The sequence below is a fragment of the Myxocyprinus asiaticus genome, chromosome 19, assembly GCF_019703515.2.
Source record: "Myxocyprinus asiaticus isolate MX2 ecotype Aquarium Trade chromosome 19, UBuf_Myxa_2, whole genome shotgun sequence".
NCBI lineage: Eukaryota > Metazoa > Chordata > Actinopteri > Cypriniformes > Catostomidae > Myxocyprinus > Myxocyprinus asiaticus.
The window spans coordinates 11,974,864-11,992,870 of record NC_059362.1 but is presented as its reverse complement, the minus strand read 5'-3'; the positions used below and the strand labels follow the sequence as shown (position 1 = coordinate 11,992,870).

The window sequence follows — 18,007 nt, the reverse complement described above, 5'->3', positions numbered from 1 at the left end:
TGTTAACATGGAAATGTTTGCTGACATTTGATTAATGACCAAGAAATAGTGCAGAATCTAAAATGTTTTATTCATTTTACTTCATACATTTTATTGCGCTTAAATTCGTCAAAATCCTAAAAAGTTTAAGTCTAACCCTAACATAAACTAACCTAAACCAAAACCCTAAAAACAAAATGTGTAGACAGTTGGGTATTACACTGAAAAATTATGTTAAAGTGTTCTGGGTACATGTAAAATTCCCATGCATTAAATGTATTAGGCATTGAATAAATACATGCAAATGACAATTTTAATTGTTTTAACTCAACAAATAAAATGTTTATAGGCATTATATAGGCCTAGATATAAAGACACATTGAAACACATGACCTTTTATTAAAAAAAAAAATAATAATCTTTAAATGGATGTATGGGATTAAAAGTCAAACAAGACTATTGAAAGATCCTTTTCTGCAGCTTGTTGAAATGGTTGGATGTGAGCGCTTTCTAGTGGAGAGAGAATGCATGCACAACCACCACACACGTCAGGCCAAACACAAGTGGGTCCCATTTCATTTATTGAGTTAATGTGGGGCTTTTGTGTGTTTAACAAGATTTTCTTGGGTATCACAAGACAAGACACATGGATTAACAAATACAGATAGAATGCTCTATTAGATACACATATACAGTATTAGGGAACAGGCTATAAATTAAAGCAACAGAACTTGACAACAACAAAAGGTAGGTTGCATTCAACATGCCAAACACCAATCAGGGTATCCATATCAGTGTGGAAACACACCCTCTGGCCTTAAATATGACATGGTCATGCTCCTATATGTCAGTTTACAAACTATTGAGACAATAGACATTGAATAGACAGACAGAACAGAATTGTTATACACATATGTATCACATTTAATGGATTATAAATCTCTTCAAAATGAGGCTTCAGCATTCATCAGCATCTCTAATGAATGACTGTATTGAATATCTGAGATAAATCTTAAAAGCACAAGCAGCCCCCTCATGTGAACAATTACAGCCATTACAGAGTACAAACTCTTCTGTGCATCAACACAACATATGTGTTATATGTAACTTTTTGTTCATATTAAGTGACCTATTTGTGTTAAATTTGCTGCTGCTGCACTAATTAGAATTGATCATTCTCTGCAAGAGAATAATAATAATAAAAAATAAATACATCCAGAGTTGTTCATGGTTCAGATTAGAAACTACATGAGTCTACATTCCCTGGCTAAAGTGCTAAACCTTTTGTTATAGAGATTAGCACATATTACACAAAAGTGACTTACAAGTTAAGTTCCTCATCCTCATAATACCACTCTTATTTAATGTGAAAAAAACAGTTCACACTGTGTGGATACAAAAGTAGAGAAAGAAATAAATCACCCAGGGAATAAAAGAAATCCAGAGAAGTTAGTTACTCACTTTAGCAGTTAATGTATGCAATCTAAGACAGTAATATTATGGCATACCGTACACAGAACAAAAAAAAAAAAGAAAAAAAAAAAGCAGTTTAAAACACAAAAGGCATTTTAAAACATAAATTAGTTTACACTGCAACACTCATTGTTTTCAATTCAGTGCTGTGTACTCATTTTGAAAAGGAGGCAATTCGTTTCAGTTTGTTGCTTAGTGAAACAAGCAAAAGGAAAGGCTGGCTTAAGGCTTTTTTATACTGCAAAACAAATGTAATTTCAATCATATCACAGCAACATGTATCACAGCAGGGGAGGATCAGCCCCCTGCTGGCTTTTCATATCCCACACATAAGATATTAAATGCAAAAAACAATCAGGGTTTAATCATGATCTTATTCAAAAACAGACAGACCACCATGCCACCCCTCTATACAATTGTTTGATTTGACCATCAAGTGGTTTGCAAAAATAAAGAAATCCTTAAACTACCCCAAGAACCTCTAACCTTCAAAAAAACTAAAGCAAAAAAAGCCTAAAAATCATCTTAAAGTTTGCCTTGGAAAATTAGACAATTAAAGTATCTAGCTACTAGATAAAAAAAGCTACTTTTAAAATGGTTATTGGCAGGCCGTCCAGAGCGCTTCTATATCTGCTTCAGAGCCAGCTGGAGAAATAAAGGAATACGAGAAAAGTCACAATCACACTTTTTAATATTCAAATCATTTAAATGCTTACAAGAGTTACAACATGCTGTTTCCTACAGCCTGGTCTCATGAACATCACAGTACATGACTGTGGCAACATTTTTGCAAAACGGAATTATTCTTTATAGTCAAGTTGGAATAAGTTTGTAAATGTTGAAATTTGGAATTTTACAATAAAAGCATTTCAAAATCATAGCATAGCAGTGTGTGAGTAAGAGCAAAAAATAAGTGTTTATAAAGTCATAATCAGCTGTTGTAGTCATGATTTGTGTTAAAGTAAATAAAACGCACAGCTGTTGTAGCACCTCTAGTGTTAATTTCACCAGGAAACTGCGATGAAACGTAGAATTGGGCAAGTAAAAGTCAGTTTGCAAAAATGTTGTTATAGTAACGTTCATTTTATTAGACTGGGTTGGATTCTCACTATAAACCATTATAAAGCCACTAGAGTGAAACAGTACCCACCCACTTTTTCAGCCGCCTTGGATCCAGAAGTATTTTTCCCATACATTTTTAGTTCTAAGCCATGAACCAAACCTACCAGCTCCGAGGTGAATCACAACATTTAAAAAAAAAACTTTTATTTGAACTTTTGAAGCAATTAAGTATTTAAAAATCTGACAAAAAGACAGTACAAGACTGTGTCTTTAACGGAATGTTCTGGGTTCAATACAAGTTAAGCTCAATTGACAGCATTTGTGGCATACTATTGATTACCATAAAAAATTTTCTTTAAAAAATCAGATATCAAGGTTACAGTGAGGCACTTAAAATGGAAGTGAATGGGGACAATTTTTGTAGGGTTTAAAACCAGAAATGTGAAGCTTATACTTTTATTAAAGCACATACAGTACATTAATTATTCTATTAAAACTTGTGTTGAGCTGTAAAGTTGTTTAAACCGTAATTTTTACAGTTGTTTAAGGATTTCAGGTTTTGTTGACAACCCTTATGGAAATATTCATGGCAAATTAGCCGCAAACTTCACGCAAATTCGCCACTGATAATTTTCACATGCAAATGAGCTTTGCTGCAAACTTGCAGCAAATTGTAGAGGTTCACCACTACCGGCAAAGAGCTGCAAAATTCTGGCAAACATTTGAGGCAAATCTAATGCTCATTTGCATGTGAAAATAAAGAGTGGCAAATTTGCAGCAAGTTTTGGCTAGTTTTGATTTTTTGTAAGGGATTACATCATCATGGCAACAAAGTTGTAAAATTGGCTATAACTTTACACAGAAAAGGTTAGTAAGCAATTTTATCACACTAAAGTCATGTTAACATGCATATTGTTTACATTTTCTAGCTAAACTTTTGAAAGTATTTTAACACAAAACAAATTGGGCACACTCACTTCCATTATAAGTGCCTCACTGGAACCCAGATTTTTGCTTTTTTAAAGAAAAGGAGGGACGAGTCGAAACAAATTTTTTGTGGTAAATAATATTATGCTACAAATGCTGTGATTGAGCTCAACTTGTATTGAACCCGGAACATTCCTTTATCATCTTTAATGAGGGACAGAGCTACAATTCCATGAAGCATTGAAAATTACATAATCAAATTAAAATGATGGAAGAATATAAAAATATTGATTTTAGGTAGTTGATTACTAGTAACAATTTATTTTAAGTTTATTGCCAAAAATTTAAATGTATACAAATATGTAAGTAGTTAGAGAAGACCCACTCGTATGCGTCATTCACATTGGTTACTGAAGTGGGCGGCTGCTGAAGAGCTTGTCGACAGCAATTCTCTGATTGGTGGATCTCTCTTCAGGATCATGGGTAGTGTAGTTCTTTATCAGAAATTTATGGTAGCCCAGAGGTGCACAAAACAACGAAATTTACAAAACAAACAAAAGTTTACAACACAAAGAAATCAAGCCACATCACAAATAAATTCAGTCACAACACAGCGATATTTACAAAGCAAACAAAAGTTCACAATACAAAGAAACCAAGCTACTACACAAAGAAATTAAGCCACATCAATTTGAAAAGCAAACAAAAGTTCAAAACACAAAGAAATTAAACCACACCACAACAAAATTAAGCTACAACACAAAGATTAAGAAAAGACTCGTGAATCTTTTATTTTATTTTAGACACAGCAAGCCAAAATTTGTTATGTTGCCTGGAGGCCATACCACCGAGAGTTAATTACAATGCTCAGCTTCACAATACATCAATGTCTTTGACACATTGTATTTAGTTAAATTAAAATCATATCATCATCAAAACTTATATCTACTTTACTGGGAATGTCTTCACATGTCCTTACCTCCTCATGTAAGCATGTAATACTGCCAATAAAGTTTTAAAAATCTAAACATCATTCACCAGGTCGACATTGCCCCCTAGTGGCAGGGAGCATTTCTTTTGTGTTATGGCTGAATTTCGTTGTGTTGTAGCTGAATTTATTTGTTGTGGCTGAATTTCATTGTGCTGAGAGCTGAATTTAGTTGTGTTGTGGCCTAATTTAATTGTGTTGTGGCTGAATTCCGTTGTGTTGTGGCCTAATTTATTTGTGTTGTGGCTGAATTCCATTGTGTTGTAGCTGAATTTATTTATGTTGTGGCCAATTTCATTGTGTTGTGGCTGAATTACAATGTGTTGTGGCTGAATTTTGTTGTGTTGTGGCTTAATTTATTTGTGTTGTGGTTGAATTTATTTGTGTTGTGACTGAATTTCGTTGTGTTGTGGCTGAATTTAATTGTGTTGTGGCTGAATTTATTTGTGTTGTGGCTGAATTTCACTGTGATGTGGCTGAATTTCGCTGTGTTGTGGCTGAATTTATTTTTGTGGCTGAATTTCTTTGTGTTGTTGCCTAAATACATTGTGTTGTGGCTGAATTTATTTATGTTGTAGCCTAATTTCGTTGTGTTGTGGCTGAATTTTGATGTGTTGTGGCTGAATTTGTTGTGTTGTGGCTGAATTTCATTGTGTTGTGGCTGAATTTAGTTGTGTTGTGGCTGAATTTCATTGTGTTGTGGCTGAATTTCGTTGTGTTGTGGCTGAATTTAGTTGTGTTGTTGCTGAATTTAGTTGTGTTGTGGCTGAATTTAATTGTGTTGTGGCTGAATTCCGTTGTGTTGTGGCTGAATTTCACTGTGATGTGGCTGAATTTTGCTGTGTTGTGGCTGAATTTTGTTGTGTTGTGGCTGAATTTCGTTGTGTTGTGGCTGAATTTCGATGTGTTGTGGCTGAATTTGTTGTGTTGTGGCTGAATTTTGTGGTGTTGTGGCTGAATTTCGATGTGTTGTGGCTGAATTTGTTGTGTTGTGGCTGAATTTCGTTGTGTTGTGGCTGAATTTCGATGTGTTGTGGCTGAATTTGTTGTGTTGTGGCTGAATTTCGTTGTGTTGTGGCTGAATTTCGATGTGTTGTGGCTGAATTTGTTGTGTTGTGGCTTAATTTATTTGTGTTGTGGTTGAATTTATTTGTGTTGTGACTGAATTTCGTTGTGTTGTGGCTGAATTTAATTGTGTTGTGGCTGAATTTCATAGTGTTGTGGCTGAATTTATTTGTGTTGTGGCTGAATTTCACTGTGATGTGGCTGAATTTTGCTGTGTTGTGGCTGAATTTATTTTTGTGGCTGAATTTCTTTGTGTTGTTGCCTAAATACATTGTGTTGTGGCTGAATTTATTTATGTTGTAGCCTAATTTCGTTGTGTTGTGGCTGAATTTTGATGTGTTGTGGCTGAATTTGTTGTGTTGTGGCTGAATTTCATTGTGTTGTGGCTGAATTTCGTTGTGTTGTGGCTGAATTTAGTTGTGTTGTTGCTGAATTTAGTTGTGTTGTTGCTGAATTTAGTTGTGTTGTGGCCTAATTTTGTTGTGTTGTGGCTGAATTTCGATGTGTTGTGGCTGAATTTCGTTGTGTTGTGGCTGAATTTAGTTGTGTTGTTGCTGAATTTAGTTGTGTTGTTGCTGAATTTAATTGTGTTGTGGCTGAATTCCGTTGTGTTGTGGCTGAATTTCACTGTGATGTGGCTGAATTTTGCTGTGTTGTGGCTGAATTTTGTTGTGTTGTGGCTGAATTTCATTGTGTTGTGGCTGAATTTCGATGTGTTGTGGCTGAATTTGTTGTGTTGTGGCTGAATTTTGTGGTGTTGTGGCTGAATTTCGATGTGTTGTGGCTGAATTTGTTGTGTTGTGGCTGAATTTCGTTGTGTTGTGGCTGAATTTCGATGTGTTGTGGCTGAATTTGTTGTGTTGTGGCTGAATTTCGTTGTGTTGTGGCTGAATTTCGTTGTGTTGTGGCTGAATTTGTTGTGTTGTGGCTGAATTTCGTTGTGTTGTGGCTGAATTTCGATGTGTTGTGGCTGAATTTGTTGTGTTGTGGCTGAATTTTGTTGTGTTGTGGCTGAATTTCGATGTGTTGTGGCCTAATTTTGTTGTGTTGTGGCTGAATTTCTTTGTGTTGTGACTTAATTCTGTTGTGTTGCAACTTAATTTATTTGTGATATGGCTTAAATTCTTTGTGTTGTAGCTTTATTTCTTTTTGTTGTGAACTTTTGTTTGCTTTGTAAATTTTGTTGTGTTGTGCACCTCTGGGCCAACATTGAAATTCCACTATTAAACGTGATTTGTAAAAATTAAGTTGAAATAATGCAGACCGATGGCTTCAGCCCATATAACATCGATTAGCAACCTTGGAGCTCACGATAGATCTGTCTTTTAAGGTTTATAAGTAGGGGTGTAACGATTCACTTGTTTTCTCGATGCATTGATTTCTTATCCTGCCAATCTATATGCATCAATCTTCAAATATGAGTTTTGAATCAAGAATCGTAAATGTTGGTCAATAATTGATTTAAAATGCTAAAAATAGAATTAAACTAAATTCAGCTAAACCGTATAAGTATTTTAAAATATACAACATTTTATTTGTTACATGTGTGATTTAATCGAGACATGTGCGGTGTTGTTCTCTAGCACGCCTAGGAGCGCATGCCCTCATAGCTCTCCCCTCACAAACACGTGCTGCTCTCTTCTGTCATCCTTCATGGGTTCACCCCGGCCCGCTCTCAGTTCTGTCCGTAACTCACTGAAACTTTTTCTGGGCAGCTTTCAAGCACCTTGTGTCTGATCCCTCTTCAGGACAGCCACTGACTATCACATGAGCAAATGACAGATTGCGCTCTTATCTTGAGTGAAACGCGCTCAAAGGATTGTACAGCAGCCAACTTATTGGCTGCATCCAAAAACTGGAAAATGCTGCCTTCGGAGGCTGTATATGGAGGTAGGATGAAAATAAGGGGCTTTTAACACTGTTCTGAGACCAGTTTCTGTAAGAGTTCCATTCTTTTAAAAAAGCTGTTGGTTAAGCCGTTAAATGATTAGGCAGCAAGTCGGCTGCCTACGTTTTAGGATGCAGCCTTTGCATGGTCACTACCGAAATTTAATATGTTGTCATTGCAGTGAAACTTAGCTGTTATTTTCTTTAAAATAAATAGTGCAATTTTTCTGGTATCGTTGTTTAGTTGGGGACTTGGTGTGCAGAAAACGTTTGTTGAAATCATCAGCTGATATTACATTTCTCTGCTTTTTTTGTATATGAGGCCTTGAGGAAATGAATGTAATCATATGATGTTACTTTAATGCTGTAATATTTAGATTGTTTTATTGATTCAGGGTTCCCATGGTCATGGAAAACCTGGAAATATCAGGGAATTATAAAACTGTGATTTCCAGGTCTGAAAAAGTAATGAAAATTAATAAAATCTTTTTTTTTAATTATTTTTATTTTTTTAAATCAAGGAATTTTTATATTGAAATATGGAATATGGAATACTATTGTAGTTATGCTTAACTCCAAAATATTTTATTGGCACATTGCACTCCAAGAAGCCTGTATGTACATGTATTTAATGCGTTTTCTTTCAAGCTGCTTTTGGTGCAGTAGCCTAAACTATCTTATTCCAGATAGATATTCTTCCTTCTTTTTCTTGCCTAAGACACATTAGGGGGAGTGTTTAAAGCATCCCATAAATGTATTATTTAAAATGTAGAATCGTATTGTAATCGAATCTAATTTTATTGTGAATTTAATCGTTCTGAATCTAATCGTGAATCGAATCAATTCACTTTCAACCCAAACATTCATACCCCTATTTAGAAGTTATTGTTAATAATCAATTCCCCTATGGAAGAAAATTAATCAGATTTTTACTTCTGGAACCAGACTGTTGCACTCTATAAATGTTATTGGTAATAAAATAGAGCACTTTGCTTAAATGAGATCATATTTACTATATAGTGTGCTGTTCAAAATTGTTCATTAACCTTTTTTAACTTTTTTTTGGGGGGGGGGGGGGGGTCATGCACTTCAACAGGTTAATATAAATGTAAACCCTATATCATAGATGATCGTGTTTGAACCACAAACTGTGACTGTTTAAAATCTTAAGGGAGAAAAAAACAATTATTTTGAAAAGTTGCGGCACAAAGTTGCGCATGTAGATTGATCGATCAGCTCACCTTCTGAGCAGCTTCTGCAAACTTCTTGGACCCATGCAACAAGTGGCTGGTCTAATCATTAGCCCTCATCAGACGCTCCCCACGCTCACTCAAAACCTGACTGGCCCTCCTCATTACATTACCCATCTTCCTTACCGCCGGAGGGGAGGGGCTACTCCTAGATGGTTTTACAACTGGTGCTGTAGGGAAAAAAAGGAGATGTAATAAGTCTCTTACCAGACAGATTTCACTGAATTTGGTGTCCTGACATATCACACTGAAACAATGTAACTGCGCTAGACCTGTGAGCAGATTCTTTGTATAGCCAATCAGAACAGTTTAAGGTGCTTTCTGCATGTCAATCATTTTGTGCGCTCACAGTGCAGACTATTTATAGTAAGCAGGAAGCTGAGAGTGAGGTAGTTGACGCAGATCATTCAAGTTTAAAGGTGCACCCAGTAATGTTTTGTTTATGTTGCATTTGCCGATATGGTATTGTTCTTGGACTTATACTGACACCTAGCAGCGTGGATGCAGCATCATACAAAAGCAATAGTTTTCAGTTACTGATGACAAGTAGTATACGGCTGGTTATGTGTTCTCAACAGGCAGCCCAGCTCCATGTAAAAAAAAAACTTTTATTAGACTACTGATATGACTGAAGTCTTAGTCTTGTGTGTTTATGATTTTAAGTTTATAATAAAAATAGGGCTATCAATCGATTCAAATTTTGAATCAAAATACATGGCATGTCGATTAATTAATCAAATTAATCGCAGATATAAATATTTGCTGAGAGAGGCTCTCAAATAACAATATTACATTATGAGTTTTAATTTGAATTATGAGTACATAATTATAAATATTAATTTAAATAATTATGAATACATTATAAATATCATAATTCAAATAATTAAAATGCATTACATTATTGTGGCAGACAAGTAAAGCGTTGATAAAACAAACAATAAAAAGTGGGCTTAGAAGGCAATATACTGTTTATTTCCATATCATTAAACATAAGCCTATCATTGGCCTGCATTTCACAGAAATCCATTTTGGAATATGATAGGTGTGGGCTAGAAACAGAACAATATTTAAGTCCTTTTTTACTCTAAATCTCCACTTTCACTTTCAAAAGTAAAAGTGAAACTAAACAGGCATCACATGTAACTTTCAGATGTACAAGTAAAAGTGGAGTTTTAGAGGGAAAATGACAAATTTTGATCTGTTTCTCACCCATACCTATCATATCGCTTCTGAAGATATGGATTTAACCACAGGAGTCATATGGATTACGCTTATGTTTCCTTTGTGTGATTTTGGAGTTACAAAGTTCTGGTCACCATTCATTTGCATTGTAAGGACCAACAGAGCTGAGATATTCTTCTAAAAATCTTTGTTGGTGTTCTGCTGAAGAAAGAAAGTCATACACATCTGAGATGCCATGAGGGTGAGTAAACGATGAGAGAATTTAAATTTTTGGGTGAACTGTCCCTTTAATATGCAGAGTCAACTACAAGTAAGCCAATTGTAGGTTGATTTCACCTAAAAGTGTAACATTTGTTGCACTATCAAAACATTTCTCTGTTTGTTTGAGCGGCCCATCCAGCCTGACACAGCAATATTAGCTAAAATCAATTGTGTGAGTTTGGGTTGGGACTATCTGTTTGTACAACCAGTGGTGGATGGGGGAGAAATCTGCTTGAAAACATGAAATGCAAATGCAATTCCAAGACACTGCCACAAGCTAATCTCATTAACTGTCAAAAAATAGACATCATAGCATATATTTAAAATAGAAGGGCTCTGAGGTGATTTAGTTTGTCAGTACATTGGATTTCCTGCTCCAAGGGCTGCTTGGCACCTCTCCCATTCATTACACCCCAATGATCCGTGATCCGCCGTGACGCCTGGTGCCACTTCACTCATCTCCGCTCCCCCTCCCTCTCCCTTAACGCCTGTCTTTGTGTACCCGTGCATGCCTTCATCAGAACAAAGTGGCCTCTGAACCATTCGGGCCCTCTTTGCAATGGAGCCATTCTCCACCACTGCAGAGAGATCGATCAGTGCACTACAAACAACCCCTGCCAGTAGAGCCGACAAAGTGCCCTCTCTTCCTGCCTTCATTCTGACTGATGTGATCCACACAACTAGACATACAGGACAGGATGGAAATGAACAGCATTGCCTCAAAGCGGTGTCAGAAATGAACTTTTACATAAAGGGGCTATATTTGCCCCTGGACTTGATTTTCAAGGGCATTTTTTAACTTTGAGGACATATGTTGTTTCCAACCATTTAAAACATAAACTGTGTATCATCCATTCATGCCAAATACATCAATACATTTATAAAAATTCTCAAGATTGAGAATTTATTACTTCATACTCATATTTTATGCCAAAATATGTATAATTAAGACTATTAGAGAATATTAAGATCTATAGCAGATGTTACAAATAAAAAGCAGAAGAATTCACTAAGATTTTGAATTTAGTGGGCATTTTTGTCATTTCTGACCCTACTTCAAAGTAAATACACAGTATATCTGTTATGCATATTCTAGATAAGGTTTATTTACAGTGCCCCAAAAAGGTAATTAGACAATTAAGCCACACTTTAAAATGTTTGAATGTCACTGCGCATTATATAATAAAGTATAAAAAAAAAAAGGTATTCATTTTAAAGAAATGGCACAAACACTTATCAGGCAAAACATTTACAAAAAGAAGTTACTTTTTTCAAATGATAAAACTATTTGGATACTACAGTATTTGGATAAACTGTAAACGTATTTGGATACTTTGTAGTGGTAAAATGTTAGTATTACTCTGCTAGAGCATCATTTATTTGCAGATGTATCTAATGCAATAACATCCCAACAACATAATGTGTGATTTTAGTGTCCCAATACTTTTGGGGCCAATGTATGCCTCAATCACATTTAAAGGGTAAAATATTTTTTTGCAATGTAAAATACAATGAATTTAGACACTCTAAAAACACTGCACCAAAAACATAAATATAAAACTACTTACCTTTACCCTGAAACTGGCCTTGGTTTGAAATCATTCTGTTCTTCATTCTGTTCAAAAATATCTTGCAGCGGTAGATGACCATATTGAGAGTACAACCATCTAAAATATAGAAAACAGAACACAGGGCATTTGTTTTGATTTAATATTCTGGGTTCAGTACAAGTGAAGCTCAATTAACAGCATTTCTAGCATAATGTTGATAACCACAAAAATTTATTTTGATTTATCCCTCGTTTATTAAAAAAAGTGGTTACAGTAAGGCACTTAAAGTGGATGTGAATGGGGCCAGTCCTTAAATGATAAAATGCACAGTTTCACAAGTAAATATTGTGTTAACATGATAAAATAGCTTACTAACCTTACCTGTATAAAGTAACATCCAATAATAGATTGCATGATTTTATTGTCACGGCAACAAAGTTGTAAAATTGGATATAACTATCTTGATGAATTTAGTAAGTGATTTTATCATGCTAAAATCATGTTAAAATGTATATTGTTTACATCTTATGGAGACCATGCCTGTTTAATGTTTTCTGTGTAGTAGACTCAGGAACAGAGATGTTAACGATTTCCAATGATTCCTTCAAGTCTTTAGTTGTCACTTTAGGGTTCTTTTATACCTCACTGAGCATTCTGCGGAGTGTCTTATGAGTAATCTTGGCTGGACAGCCACTTCTAGGGAGAGTAGCCACAGTACTTAATCATCTACATTTATAGACAATTTGTCTAAGTGTGGACATATCAGTATCTAAGTTCTTTGAGATAACTTTGTAACCCTTTCCAGCTTCATGCAAAGCAACAATTCTTGACCGTAGGTCTTCTGAGATCTCTTTTTTTGCAAGGCATGTTCCACATCAGCAGATGCTTCTTATGAAAAGCAAAGTCAAAGTGTTTGAGTGCTTTATACAAGTCAAAGTAGCCAACTCCTGACTCTAATTAGCTTTTGTTGACATCATTAGCCAAGGGGTTCATATACTCATTCCAACATAAACTGTGAATGTTTGAATGATGTATTCAGTATGTACAAGAACAATACAATAATCTGTGTGTTATTAGTTATAACCGATTGTGTTTTTTTTTTTTTTTTTTTTTCATTATTGTAACTTAGATGAAGATCAAACCAGATTTTAAGACAAATTTATACATAAATGCAGGTATTTCCAAAGGGTTCACATACTTTTTCTTGTCACTGTACATATAAATTCTGACTTGAAACCACTATTGCTAACCTACTTTCTGAACTCATCTCACCTCCCATTAGTTTTGGCTGACAGTTGATAAATTCAGTTTGGCGTGTAGCACCATGGCTCTTCTTGGTCTCTGTAACTCCAGGTATCTTCGGGTCTCCAGGGGACACGGGGTTGTCTTGGCCAAGCTTTGCCTCCCAGTAGTTCTGACAAGCATGGTACAGAACTTGCACAAACATGCACTTCTCTGCAGCTGAACTAGCCAACCATTGATCAGAGTTGCGATCGAACACTAGATCAAACTCAGGAGAGTCCTAAAAAAATATCCGAAGCAGTCAATAAAGAAATACAGAAAAATAAGAGCTGGATTTAAAAGGAAAATGAAGGGTAGTCACCTTATTTTGGTTGATGCCATTGACTTGACGAAGCTGCTCCACAGACCACTGAGATCTTTTAGAAAACTGTCGCGAGCTTGGGTACTTTTTAACTTTAGTGATGAAGATTTGAGCTGGTCTTGTGTTAGTGACTAAATGGAGAAGAAACTTGAGTCAGCAATGCCAGTCTACCTTCCATCAAACTTCTCAAGAACATCTGAAACCTTAAACTAATACAGATTATATGGTGATACCTGACAAGCAGAGGAAAGTTAGGTAGTCCCTCTTGCGGCCTGCATTGAGGAAGGAAAGATTCTTCCTCTTCAACCTTCTCCTCACCTCTATGGCTACCAGTAACTTTTCATCTCTTGGGACAAAGATCTCACGGCTGATGGCTGACTGAATGTTCATCTTCAAAGTGCCTTGAAAATGTTTTCAAGAATCGACAATAAAATACTTTCCATCCCAAGAGGGGGGGAAAAATATTATTATTATTATTATTTTTTTAAAGTAAGCCAATTACACATACATACATCTAACTCTTCAACATTTTAAAACACTTCAATAATCAAAATTAAATACAAAATATATTCATGATGCGATTCCTCCGGATCTATTACGTTTTTCAAAAAAATATATTAAAAATGCAATTCACACAAAACATTTCCTGAAATACACGTCATGTTTTCAAATTCTGAGTTCAAAGTCATTCTAAATTTAAAAAGAAAAAAGGTGGTGTACCTGTCTGAAGACATAAAAAAATAAGTGTCATTAAAAGCTGAAATTCTTGCCAAAAGAAATGTTGGAATGATCTTTTACTATTAATCCTTAATTTATTTATTTATTTATTTATTTATTTATTTATTTTTAGCAGTGAAACAATTTTGTTTTGAAATATTAATATTTGAAATACTTTTGTCCTCCAAATCAAAGTCAGGTGGTGTAACTAAAATGCAGGTAGCCATTCTGTTGTCATATATATATATATATATATATATATATATATACACTGCTGTTCAAAAGTTTGGGGTCTCTTACTCATTCTTTATTATTATTATTTTCTTCACATTTTAGAATAATAGTAAAGTCATTAAAACTATAGAATAACATAAATGGAACTATGGGAATTATGTTGTGACTAAAAAAATCCAAAATAAATCAAAACTATGTTATATTTTGCATCTTCAAAGTAGTCACCCTTTACCTAGAATTTGCAGACATGTACTCTTGACATTTTCTCAACCAACTTCTTGAGGTATCACCCTGGGATGCTTTTTAAACAGTATTGAAGGAGTTCCCATCTATGTTGGGCACTTATTGGCTGCTTTTCTTAATTATTCTGTCCAAGTCATCAATTTCAAAAACTTTTTTTTTATTTTTCATTTTTTTATTTATACATTTTTTTTTTTTTAATAAAATGTTAGTAATGAAATAAATTAATATGTTGACACAATTATATTTTTGTCTACAAAAGATTTTTAAGATCATGAGAAACATGACCCCAAACTTTTGAACGGCAGTGTGTGTGTGTGTGTATATATATATATATATACGTATATAGTATATTGTAGAAAATGCTACAAATGTTTGTTTGTTTTTCAAAAATGTTAGACAAACATGGACACAAATATTACATTTTTACGAATTTAATACGTGTTTTAAACTAGATTAAAAAAAAATATAATAAATTGTCAATGTGACTCATAAAGGACTAATGAAATTTAATGTAGGCTTATTTTTTTATTTCGTTACTTTTCACTAACAGCGGCTGGAATTTTCAAAAGTCTTAATGAATTAGTCGAAGTCTAATAACACTAAAAAAAAAAAAATTTTAAATAAAAAATAAAAATGTATGTCACAATTTAGAATTTAGGAACACGAAAATCTGAAACTGAAATGGTTTAAACTACCTCTTGAAATTTTACCTGTTTCCTTAAAAAAGTCCTCAAACATCCGAACGGACACAAAACGGACACACCCTCTGTTTTACCTTTCTCTATCTCTCTTCCTTCAGCAAACCCCGAAGAGTGGTGAAAAGGTTTTAGTAGTCCCGTTTGTATCTGCGTGGTCAAGCCATCTTTATCCCGCATGTAGTCTAACAGGAGACTGCTGGAGATTGGGGCGTGTGTGGTGCGTCCTGGAGAACAAACACAGGCTTTGTCCCAAAACCTAGTGAGCTCACTGAGCTGCCTACCTAAACAGCATTTTGGGCATCAAATAGCGCGTTTTGAGATGACTGAGTGTGCTGAGCTGACTCGGAAACTCATTTATGCCAAAAGTAGGCAGCTCACACATTTGAACACACACACACACACACACACACACACACACACACACACACACACACACACACTTGTTGGTGCAGCTATCATTATGAGGACTCTCCATAGACATAATGATTTTTATACTGTACAAACTATAGATTCTATCCCCTAACCCTAACCCTAAACCTAACCCTTACAGAAACCTTACATTTTCACATTTTCAGTAAAACATCGTTTAGTATGCTTTATTTTTTATTTTTATTTTTAATTAATTTGAATTATGGGGACACTAGAAATGTCCTCATAAACCACATTTATAGCATAATACCCTTGTAATTACCAGTTTGTAACCTAAAAAAAGTCCTCATAAACCACTTAAACCTGCACACACACACACACACACACACACAAAACAAATATATATGTTTTTATATATCATTGTGGGGACTCTCCATAGACTTCCATGCATTTTATGGATTTTATACAGATCTAATGATAATTGCTATCCCCTAACCCTAACCCTAACCCTACCCCTAAACCTAACCCTCACAGAAACCTTTTTGCATTTTTACATTTTCAAATTAGCATTGTTTAGTATGTTTAATAAGCCATTTCCCTCATGGGGACTGCTGGCTGGGCCACACAAGGTAGGTGATCTCAGGTTTTACTATCCTTGTGGGGACATTTGGTCCCCACAATGTAGTATAAACATGTACACACACACACACACACACACACACACACACACACACACACATAAACTCCTTTTGTCTTCGGGAAACCGAGGACGATGATCACGTGCAATCTGGTTGTCCTCACAAGCAAATGGAAATAATCTATAAAAGTTTTAGTTTTTATTATTATTATTATTAATATTATTATTATTATCAATTCACAACAGATCCACGACAATTATTTAAATTGACAGTCATTCTACAGAATTTAACGATTTAAAAACATAAAAACTAAATTGTGCATTACAGTTATTATTCATTTATAATTCATGTTTTTTTTTCATATGAATTAATTACTCTTGAATTAATTTCCATAAGTATGTTTTAAATATTATTAGTCTTTAGCTATTTAACCATTTTTAAATCTGAACTAAAGATTTATTTATTAACTTTTGATTTAAAGTGAAATCGTGTGAAGTCTGATTCATGTCTTTTCACTGTTTTGTTGTCTACTTAATTATTTTATTTTTTATCCTGTTTTCTTAGTTTTCTATTTACTTTGAAACATTTGCTTGTATTTTATAACATTTGTTCAGCACTGTACAGCACTTTGGCTCAACATCTGTTCTATTTAAATGCACTTTATGAATAAATGACTTGACTATCTTTTTTTAACTGAGTCATATATCCTCTATTCTATATCATTTTAGCCATATGTTTTTATTATTATTATTATTATTTTATTTTATTTAACATTATAATTTGAATAAGCTTTATACTAAACCAGGGCCTCATGTCCGAAAACATTTTAAGCCTAAGTAGATTGTAGAAATGATTGTTATATCATCTGTTTCCCAAAAGCTTCGTAACTTAAGTAGTATTTGAAAATCGTCGTAGATCTATGAGTGCTCTTAAGTAATCATAGAACGCTTAAAGGTATTTTCACCAAATTCTCTCATCGTTTACTCTCCCTTATGCGATCTCAGATGTGTATGACTTTCTTTCTTCTGCTGAACACAAACAAAGATTTGTAGAAGAATATCTCAGCTCTTTAGGTCCATACAATGCAAGAGAATGGTTACCAGAACTTTAAAGGTCCAAAAAGCACATAAAGGTAGCATAAATGTAATCCATATGACTCCAGTGGTAAAGCCCATATCTTCAGAAGCGATATGATAAGTTTTTTTTGTTTTTGTTTTTTGCTATAAATTCTCCTCTGCCCAGTAGGTGGCGATATGCACAAAGAATGTCAACCGCCAAAAACATAAGAAGAAGAATGTGAAAGTGAAAGTGGAGATTTATTGTAAAAAAAGGACTTAAATATGGATCTGATTCTCACCCACACCTACCACATCGCTCCTGAAGACATAGATTTATCCACTGGAGTCATATGGATTAATTTTATGCTGCCTTTATGTGCTTTTTGGAGCTTTACATTTCTGTCCACCATTCATTTGCATTGTATGGACAAGAATTTTCATTCTTGGGTGAATTATCCCTTTAAGATTTTAGATTAAAATGTATATAAGGGAAAGTGTATATTTCAGCTGCTTTCAGGTGGTCACCATTTGTTATACATCTTTCCTCAGTTTGTGATAACCTGTTAGCTTTTTCTGTTCTCTAATGGTTATGCAATGTGAAGTATGCCATGAGTGTTTTTTTTATTTATTTTTTTTTATTATTATTATTACATGTGTCTCAAATCATATGGGACCATAAAAACTGCCTGTATAATAATAATAGCAAGAATACAAGAATTGGGAAAATGTTTTTTATAATAGCTGTAGATTAATTATAGCATGCCACACTCCAGGACACTGCTTAAAATTTCATGCCCACTACCCATAAGCAGTAGGCTACTAT

General features: G+C 34.4%; 1 protein-coding gene across 2 annotated transcripts; it reads right to left on the bottom strand.

The window, feature by feature from the left end:
- Positions 1-527: 527 nt before the first annotated feature.
- LOC127410128 (syntaxin-binding protein 6-like) lies at positions 528-15,396 on the bottom strand. Of its 2 annotated transcripts, none has more exons than XM_051645196.1 (7): positions 15,197-15,396; positions 13,461-13,628; positions 13,228-13,358; positions 12,897-13,146; positions 11,643-11,741; positions 8,623-8,801; positions 528-2,097 (listed from the first exon to the last, which is right to left on the bottom strand). In XM_051645196.1, exons 1-6 carry the CDS (start codon positions 15,294-15,296, stop codon positions 8,674-8,676), a joined length of 876 nt encoding a protein of 291 aa, XP_051501156.1. In that variant the 5' UTR covers positions 15,297-15,396; the 3' UTR covers positions 528-2,097; positions 8,623-8,673. The 2 variants fall into 2 exon arrangements, with proteins under 2 accessions (XP_051501156.1, XP_051501157.1); XM_051645197.1 differs by having other exon boundaries at positions 15,132-15,280.
- Between the last annotated feature and the right edge of the window lie 2,611 nt (positions 15,397-18,007).